This window comes from Merops nubicus, unplaced genomic scaffold (genome assembly GCF_000691845.1).
Source record: "Merops nubicus isolate BGI_N331 unplaced genomic scaffold, ASM69184v1 scaffold8729, whole genome shotgun sequence".
NCBI lineage: Eukaryota > Metazoa > Chordata > Aves > Coraciiformes > Meropidae > Merops > Merops nubicus.
In genome coordinates, this window is record NW_008631809.1 from 31,228 (window position 1) to 41,305 (window position 10,078).

At 34.9% G+C, this 10,078-nt stretch overlaps 1 protein-coding gene across 1 annotated transcript in view; it reads right to left on the reverse strand.

Annotated features, from left to right (window-relative positions):
* LOC103780067 (lysine-specific demethylase 4C-like) overlaps positions 1-10,078 on the reverse strand; it is a 27,973-nt gene that overhangs the window by 16,325 nt on the left and 1,570 nt on the right. Inside the window, exon 2 of the mRNA XM_008947714.1 lies at positions 4,324-4,494. Coding sequence (XP_008945962.1) covers positions 4,324-4,494 — 171 coding nt within the window. The remainder of the gene's footprint in view (positions 1-4,323; positions 4,495-10,078) is intronic.

Below are 10,078 nucleotides of genomic sequence, written 5' to 3' on the forward strand. Positions count from 1 at the left end.
ATTTTGGCATTTCTAATTTCTTAGCCACTCTTTGCACAGTTACATATCAGTATAATAAAACTGAACAAGAAACTATTACTGTCTGTAAGCACTACTATTTAAAGTTTTGATTTGAACAGGTAGACAAGCAGAAAACAGTCATCAGAAGAGATAAAGACAGAAAGGCATACAGAAAAAAAGAAAAAAAAAATAGAAAAAAAATGCCAGAAAATGATCAGGAGTTTATTCATTTATAATGCCAGACAAGGTTGATGGAGAAAAAGTTACATACATCTGGTATGGAGGACAGACTGGAAAAAAAAACAAAAAAAAAAAAAAAAAAAACAAACAAACAAATTCCACAGCAACCTTCAGAAATTATTAGGGCTAGAATTAAATGTTCTGTTTTCTGTATGCAGGTGGACATTAATGGACTGCCAAGACTTACAAGCTAACCCAATATTTTCGAATGTCCATTGTTCAAGCAGTGTTGTTTTTCAGAAACAGCATCAGAAGTATGAACATATACAGAAATTGAGAAGCTGCTTGAGTGTCTCCATTGACATATGCAGACATATTTATTGCACCAGTGAAAGTCAGTAGTCACAGACAAAGTTATTCAGGAGAATTTCTTGTAAAGAAGACTTTGTTCTTTAACCTAGATCCCTGAGCACCAACACTCACCGCGCCCCAAAAGGAAGCTACCATTTCTAACCCGCACATGCAAAAAGTCCCACCTACATAATGGTACATGATAGCTTTAAACTGATGTTCCCAGTAGCTAGCCTGTGGAGGATACAATTTTTGAAGAACCATCCAGCTAAATCTCATTTTTTCTGTATATCAAAGGAGGATGAAGTAAATCCATTCTGTCTCTCATTAGTCTAATAATACTATCCTTGGGACAAACTGTATTCAGCCTGACTCCTTTGGCTGTACTTCATCCCAATTAGTTCACCTCATCGTGAGCAACTTCTAAGATCATAAATGCCTATGCTGCTTCAAACCCCTGCCAGATATCTAGGCCAGGATGGATCATTCAGAATTGCAGTGCATCCACAATCATCAAGAGAGATGGGATAAGTGCATCAATGTATACATTAGAAGATAGGTCATGAGATGTTGAAGCTTTCAGTTCATAATTTTGTAAGGGGTGTAAAGTGAGGATTTGTGGGCTGGAAGACTAGGACACTTAGCGGGGCAAGTGGCCTGGGAGGATGTCTGCTGCTTCAGGAGAGGTGTGCTCAAGCTTTCCTGTGATCAGACGTCCCCACAGACTCAAAGCATGCTTGATTCTGCAAAATGTTTTTTTCCTGTCTTCCTCTCAATATAATTTGGTGGCACCTTTCTGACCTCAACCAAATACACTACAAGGCCTCCCTGTTGAGCTGGGATTTTAATAAGGTAATGTGGAAAGACCTTCATGCTTAGCTCTAATTTCAGGTTATATATTTTAATTATACTTGCTGTTAAGGCACTATCAACAGCCACAATATAGAGAGAAACAAATAAAACTCTCAGCTAAATACCAGGAATATTAATTTTTAGGAAACTGTCAAGATTTGCTAGTGGAGATACATCTACCAGGAGGGGGAAAAAAAAAAAAAGGAAAAAAACCCAAACAAACAAACAAGCAGACACAAAAAAAACCACCTGTCAGATACCTTCCCTAAATCCTTAAGGAACAGGCCAAAGAACTGAGACATTTCCTGATGCATAATCTGTACACTGACATCTGGCCTGTTGGGCAGGATAGTACTCCTCCTGGTGTTGAGCTGGAGTTCCCCCCTCCTCGGGCTGTGTGACAATTTACAGAGCATTAATGCTTCAAGAAGTGGCAAGTGGCATGCATACATGCTGTCCGTTACTCGGGACTGCAGGATATGCATTCCACATGTGTGCCTGCATTGTTAAACTAACTGCTAAAGTTGTCATCTCACCTTCTTTAAGGTATCACATCCTAACCATCTCACTGCAGTCTTTCCACTACCTCCAGAGGAAGTTGCCCTGCTGTTTATTCCAGAGAAAAAAACTGTACCCATATACTTCTTTGCACCTGCTTACACCTGATGGGCTGAGGGAAAGGTGTCTGGCTGGCACATCAGAAGAGCTATCTAATGGTTTTAAACACTGTAATTGAGGAATGATTATTCTAAGAAATTCTGACAAGGTAGAAATCAGGTATAGTACCCAAGCAATAGCTTGAAGTAAAAAGATTTAAAAAAATAAATAAAATTATACCTACATCTAACAACTACACTTAATAAAAAACCCATCCTAATATATTTAGCAAATGCTAACACAAACCAAGAAAAATACACAAGAACAATGTATACCCTGCTTTAGCAGTTATTGAAGGCTTCCACGCAGTTTGATGAAGCTTCGAGACTGAGATTTTCCTGCTCCCTCTCTTCCTCCTTAAAAATAAACCACTGTGTCTGAACATCGGAATTGTGGTCTATTGTGAGCTGAGCTGAAATTATGTAGTGGATTCAGCACATACTGGAAAATCAGAAAGCTCCTGCTATCTTTGTGAGCTAGTTGAAAAGTGAAAACAGATTAGAAAAATAAGTTCTTCAATAGGCAGCAATATTGCTTTCACACCAGATTTGATGAATAAGTCCTCCCAGCGGCACTAACACCTGATACGCACATTGCATGGATTAGCAAGTTTTAGTCCAGGCAGAAGAAAAAACTTTTCTTTTTTTTTCCCTTCCAGTAACTGCTGCAGGTATATTATCTAATGAAAACACAAAAAGATTTCTCTGAGGAATGTGAAATTCCTTTGGTGTTTCCATCAAACAATTATATGTTGTTCATCCACTATCTGAGAAGCGCTGAGGCATATCGAGACCTGATTACATTTATTCTTAGCTTCTGATCAGATCACACCACCAGGGTGGCAGGCAGTTTCTCATCTCTGCCTCAACAGATCCTCAATGCAGGCATACACAAAAGAGGGGTTTCCAATAACAATACCAACACATTTACTTAATATCTTGATCATTCTAAATCAGAATGTCTTTGATCATTAATGGAGCCTTTTGGAGTGTTTTGAATTAAAGGATAAATTTTCAAAGACATGTAAGAGGGACTTGCTGACTGTTTTCTATTCAGGCCACTGGGAGGTAAACAGCTCAATCCACCCACACTGCACTGAAATTCACCCTTTCAAATACTGTATTTTCAAATGGCATCAGATTTTTCAGTAAGTAAGAAGCCTCTAAGAACAATAGTAGTATTTCCATTGATGTACCGGTCAGCTAATGCTACTACCATGAAAACATTAGGCCTGCCAAAAATAGAACAGCTTAAAGACTTTCACCGGAGAAGAATATGAAGCACTCCCAACCGTTGTGTTCTTTGAGCTGCAAATTGTGTATTCTTTTGGGTTGCTGCATATGCGAGACTCCTTCCATCTACACATAGAACAGGACACAGATCTAAGTGAAAAGTGGTCTTGGAACAAACAGCACTTTTGCATATCAGTGTTCACTGAGGGCTCTTTTGGAGTATTTGCAGAAGCTACACCAAGAACATCAGCCCAGCACAAGAAAGACTCAGAGGAACATGAAGGTAAACAAGGATTACAGTCATGTCATGAGAAAGACAACAAAGGGCACCTGATAAACACAGTAAAGGTTAATATCCAATGTATTAATTGCAAATGGGGAGAAAAACAGAATCTTTCCCAAATTGTCTGCAAATTTAATTCATACACGCTTAGTGCAAAATGTGGTCCTTACCAGTTCTGAGAAATGTGGTAGTTTATGTAAATGCATAAGGGAAATCAAAATCTCAATTGCTTTTTCAAAATGCAATAAACTACACAATCTTGGCCCTAATGATTTTTATCATTAATAATGTAATCTCACAAACTAAATATCAGAAGGTGTAAACAAGTTGTTAGAACAGATTCTTGAGAGCTGCTTTTCCCGTTACAGCACCATTTTTCTATTCTGCAAGGAATTTTTACAAGTTATCTCTGAGAGACAGAGAACAATATATGGAATTCCCTCTTTCATATCCTTTATTAAATACCTATTTCTTATTTAATTAAAAGATTTACCAAGATTACTTTTGATTCACTTCAACAATTGGCAAAGACTAATTAGAACAGCCAAGGTTTGGAAGCCCATTAGAAAATAATCATTCTCAGCAGTAAAAGTAACAAATGTGAACTGAATATTAAGACATTATCCCCTCAAGGTCAAAAGAAGTAGTTCAAGAGGCTCCAGCTATCTAATTTAAAACAAACAAACAACCCAAATTAAAAATAAAATTAAAAAATAAAAAGGGAAAAAAAACAAACCAAATAGAGCAGGTATCTGACAAAGTACTTACTACAATGTCTTCAGGAAAAGTATCCAAACTGAAAGATCCATCATCAAACATGACTTCATAGAAAAGTTGAGATGTTACTTTTATGACTCTGCAACTATAGTATCGTGTATTCCTGTGTTTCGTGATGACTGTCTGCCCAACTGTAATGGTCTTCTCACATGCTTTAGCTCTCTTGAAAAAAAAAAAAAAAAATTAAAGGAAAAAGTAATTTTAAGTTACCACCTTACTCATCAGAAATTTGTCAGTATCAAAACAGATTTGGTAACAGTTTACTCAATATGCAAAATCACTACTTACAATCATGATCACACGAATTTCCTTTACATACAAAGATTCTGCATTTTGTGAGAAAACAAATGGCATCTGAAGGATAACGAATCGCAGAACTCAAAAATATTTTTGCAAATGATGCCTTCTAGCTCTTCTGCATTAGATCAGTAACACACAATTAGCAATATTTGTAAACCTTATTTGTAGAATTTTATGGAAGAGGTAAAATGTGATGAACTGAGGCTATTGTCTTGCATTGTTTGAAACGATGGCATTTTTAAGTATTGGATTTCAGTGTGTTTCTATTTCTACACAAGTGATGAATAGTTTGCTGAATGGGATACAGTAAGTAAATGCATACCCAATTCTTATCAGAATTGGGTATGCAATTATCTTGTCTATGGCAGTGTATCTGAGTATTGTGCAGAACTTTTCCTTTAGAACTTCAGACAATATTGACCACTCTTCACCAGTTTTTTAGGTAGTAAACCAGTAATAATATTTTTTTTAAATTTATTTCTCACTTTTCATTCCCCAGAAGAGTAGTAGGGTTGTTAACTATGCAGACTTTCTGTATTAATAACTGCTTTGTGAATGCTATAATTAAAAAAAAAGGAATTGAACCTTTAGTGAGCACGTGCTCAGAAGGTCACATGATGCAGACAGCTGTCAAATCTCAGCTCCCAAATAATGTATCCCCATGAACCTTCCACTTAAAAGGCAAGTTTCTTCACCAGGAAAATAAAATCAAGACCTTCTCATCCTAATAACACAGAAAAGCAATTCTTTCCTAAGATCCCTGACTGCTTATTCACTATCCCACAAAGGTCCATTTATTTATGCAGAACTGAATTATTGTGGCTTTGGCTATATCTGAAGATCTGAACTTTTCTTATAATAATGGAAGATGCTACTACAAGTGGAAACTACACGGGTATGTACTAAGCATAAAATATTTTTTTATTAGAAATGTTTATATAAACAGCATGGAAATTATTACATATGCTAAAGTAATTACTCAATTTCCTAGAACTGCTTTTCAAACCTTCAAAGACAGTGAATTCTTCAATTGGCATAATAATATTTAAAAGTGTCTCTGAAAATCTGGAAAATGCTGCAGCTGTAGCATTTTTAGCACTAACAGCAAAGGGAGAACCAAGGACAACATCTGTTATTTTTGTTAGATTCCAAGCATTAATAGCAATGTCAAAGCTTTTGGGGAAGAGGAAAAAAGCCACCTGAAACCTGAATAATTCTGGTTTTGCGGAGACTATAGTCACTATTGTGCTTCTTTTTTGGACCAGTTTCTGGGATTCAGAATTTTTAAACCTCTCTGCTTTTTCAAGCTAAGGGCAAACCAAGTACAAATATTCTGCACCACTTCTGGAGGCAGTGTAGTAAATCTCTGTGTGTCAGAGCTCTGCCTGACATACACATTTGGAGGATTTAGTTGGGGTCACTTCAGATAGTAAAACCCAATGAGTTTCTATAGCATTTCCAACTTTACCTAGAAATAATGTTCCGAGCATACTCACAAATTATTTAAACATTTACATGTATAAAAATACTGTTTCTTCCTTATTTTACCTGTCTGTAGTTAGATTAAGAGGCAGAATTAACTACACAAACAGCAATTTACTGATATTATTACAGGAGTGATAACGTGTCAATGAGCACTTTTTTATCCAAACTTGAAACATATGTAAACATAAATGTTAATATGCTTTTCAATTCTTGACTTTAGTCTATTTAGTTATTTAGGCAGAGGACAGTCAGAAGTAAACTGGAGAGTATAAATTGATTTTACACAACAGAAGTAGCTCTACTAAAAGCTTTAAATGCTTTTAAAGCCTGAAGATGGAACTCTTCAGATAGAAGGCAAAATATAATATTTTAAGAGACAACACAGGCTCACTTAATGATAAAATTTTCAGAGAAGAAATGCTATTGCTTATTAGTACAAATACTAAATACCAGAAATGCATCCAAACTCAAGGAGTTTATTTTTCATTATGTTATCTTGGTAGGATTCTTTATTTATTTCTTGGAAAAAAATATTGGTAAGCACACTGTGTAATTGACCGTATGTCCCAGAAAACATTTCCTGTCAGAAAATCTTAAGAATTTAGTGATGTTAAGAATGTCATTTTTGATCAGAAAGGACAGTTGTTATGTAAGGGAGTCTATCAGATTAAAGAAACAGCTGTGGTAGTTACCAGATTATTGAGAAAGCTGTGGTTTAAAAAGCATGATTTTCTTTAACAGTATCTAAGCCAAGGATGACCTAAGATAGAGGCAGAAATACAGAAGACAACCAGATACAAAGAAAAAAAAGTAAACCTCCCCTTCTGTGTGCAAACTTCAAAAAGATAAGAGGCAAAGTTACTTTCTCCTTCATTTTCTGTATGGCGGAACGCAAAAATCTTGTTAACTACAATATATGAGATATATCTATATTAAAACCATAATAATTCTTAAATCATAATCATAAATCACAAAGAAATAGCCATCCAATATATATCTAAATATCTAGAAACTTTGTCTGAACTATTTTCAATGGGTTATCCTAAAAATTCTGAGACTTGTTTGATACAGGAAAAAAAAAAAAATCTCATTGCATCATTCTAGGCTTACTCTAAGGAATTCCAGTTTAGGCATGGAAATGATGCATGACATTTTAAAGACATACCATTATTTTTTAGTAATATATCCTTCCTAAGAAATTCCTTAATCTCTCTGAAATGTTAAGGGGCTAGCAGTAGCTAGCAAACAGTGGGAAACAATGACAAAGTATTCACAGAAGAAGGATCTGCAGCTTCCATTTGACAACGTCCCTTTGTTCCCTGTATGCTACAGAGGGAAAAATTGGCCAATAATAGCAGAAGATATCTTGAAATAGCTCAAAAAGTAGCAACAGTAGGTTTTTGCAACTACTACCCCGTGGGCTTTTGCAATTCTTGTCTTTGCCCTTTCTGAAGACAGTCTTTCAAAACACATGTAAATGGGGCTGCCTAGATGACCTCTCCTGATTACACTTTACAAGTGAAACATCACCCCTGAATACGCATTTGCCTGCAGTTGGCTTTCTCTGGTTATCAGCACTGTCTTTCTTAATCCTGTATGGGTCCTTTGGGATTCATTTTTCCTGCTAGCATAGCTTCGCACAAGCGTTTTTTTTCACATTTCTTTTTGTATGAACGAGTTCTTTTCATCAAAACAAATCCATCTGCAGCACCCATTCTCAATCATGTTTCCAAGTGTTCTTGTAGTTTGATGACAAAAAGGTGTGAGGGATATGTTTCATGCCCAGAGACAAGAACAGAGAGGAAAAACAGAAACAAACAAACAAACAAACAAACAAACCAAAAAAAAAAAAAAAAAAAAAAAAAAAAAAAAAAAAAAAAAAAAAAAAAAAAAAAAAAAAAAAAAAAAAAAAAAAAAAAAACACCAAACCTGACCTACCATCCACAAGTCGTAAATCACAGACCCTTTGGTCTTTACTGACACTTCAATTTACATAACAAAATACTATAGACTCCAACAGGAATAATCAAAAACATGCTAGCAAATTTTTATGCTATTTCTAAAGCTGTGCCTTCATCAAATTCAAGAGGTATGCTTAGTTCTGAGTCCATGGGCCTCCAAACAGCATATTTTATAAAAGTCACATCAACATTTAAAAACTTCAGTTCTTCATATATGTGTATTTACTTCATTTTGTAGCATTATATGTGTACAAGGACTATGCTTTCCCTTTTGATTATCTTTTTGATACTTTTTCATCAGTAAACCAGCCAGTGTTTTCCATGGCTGACATTAAAATAGTACTCTAGGAAAAAGAATCCTGAAGACAATGAACAAACTGATCCCCAGTGAAAAAGAATTGTGAAATATATTGTGAATAATTCGGTCACAATTCATTTGAGATCATAAATAATTTGGATCCTCAGGTATTGCAATAAGCCCTTGTCTGAAGTGAAGAGATACACTGATATTTATCTGTACATAGGTAGTTTTTTTGTTGAGCACCTTCACTGATTTACATATTAGAAGGCCACTATAGTTATATGCCACAATTTTCCCTAGTGCCCGGAAGCCATTCTTTGGCTGTAGAGTAATGGGTTTGTTTGGTCTTTTTTTAAACTTGAAGAAAGTAGCTATCACATGTATTCACTGATCATTTAAGCACAATCTCTAGAAGCTATATTAGTGAAACAAAACTAGACAGTTTAATTTTGTTTCCTTGAAATTAGGAGGAATAATTGCATCCTTGCTTTACGTAGAATGTTTTCAACTCCTAAACACCACAAGAGCTTTTGTTCTTGCTGACAAAACAATCTATTTGCTTCCTGTAAAAATTTGCAAAGTGATTATTTCAGTCTGCATGATTATCCTGTTCTGCTTTCAAGCAAGGAAGTTGAAACAACAGATTGAAAAACATATTCTTTAGAAGTAAGATACATCGCTATGCCTAATGGTGAAGAGCAATGTAATTTCTGCATGAAAGAATAGCTAATAGCTAAGAAAAGTGTAACAAGAAAACCAATGGTGAAAAAATTTTCGGACTTAAAGATGTGATGAGATTAATTATCCAAAAGACTAAGTATAAAAACAAGCATAGACAAACACATGGCAATCTCTTTTGTCTCATGAGTAAGTTATTTCACAGAAAAAGACTCTTGAACAAAATAGCTGATCCTTCCAAGTTTTTTCCCAACGGAAAAAGAAACATTAAAGTTTTTCTTTCTCTTCTACAAATCTGATTGTTATTTGAGCCACAGGACGTAAGTTAATAATACAGTTTTTTTTCAAAAAGGTTGGTGCTGAGATTCAGGAAAGGACATGACAGTCACATTTCAAGCTACTTGGTAAATCATTCGCGCATCTTAAATAGTAGATGCACAAAATCTTATTTCTCCATAGCTGGTGGTTTATTTGGGGTTTTTTGATACTACCTAATATAGGTCAAGAAAATCACTAAGAAAAAATAGATTTTATGGAATTCCATGTCACTCTGCTGCTATTAGATTTTTTTCAGATGAGCACATGTTTTGTTTCTTACCATTCAAAATAATAGTTACTTAATAACTGCTTTTCTGTTCCAGAGGAAGTATACACTAAGAAATTTAAGTGATAAAGTCTGCATTGTTTTATACTAGATTGAAAGGATAAATTCTGTTTAAACAGCCTACCTGGTTTCATTAATATTTTGTAGGTATTTCTATTAATAATTAACATGAACACAGAAATGACAAAAAAAAAATCTATTTTGGACAGACATTCTACTATTACAAATGTTGTATAAACACAGAAGAAAAAATCTGAAACATCAGTATATTTACCACTTAGTATCAAAAAAGAGAATAAGGTGAAAAAAAATCACATGCATCATTTAACAGCATAAGGGTACTCCAGCATCAGAGACGGATATATTAGAGGAATGAGCAAAAGCTAAGGGATTGAGGAAGTGGCTGCAATATATATA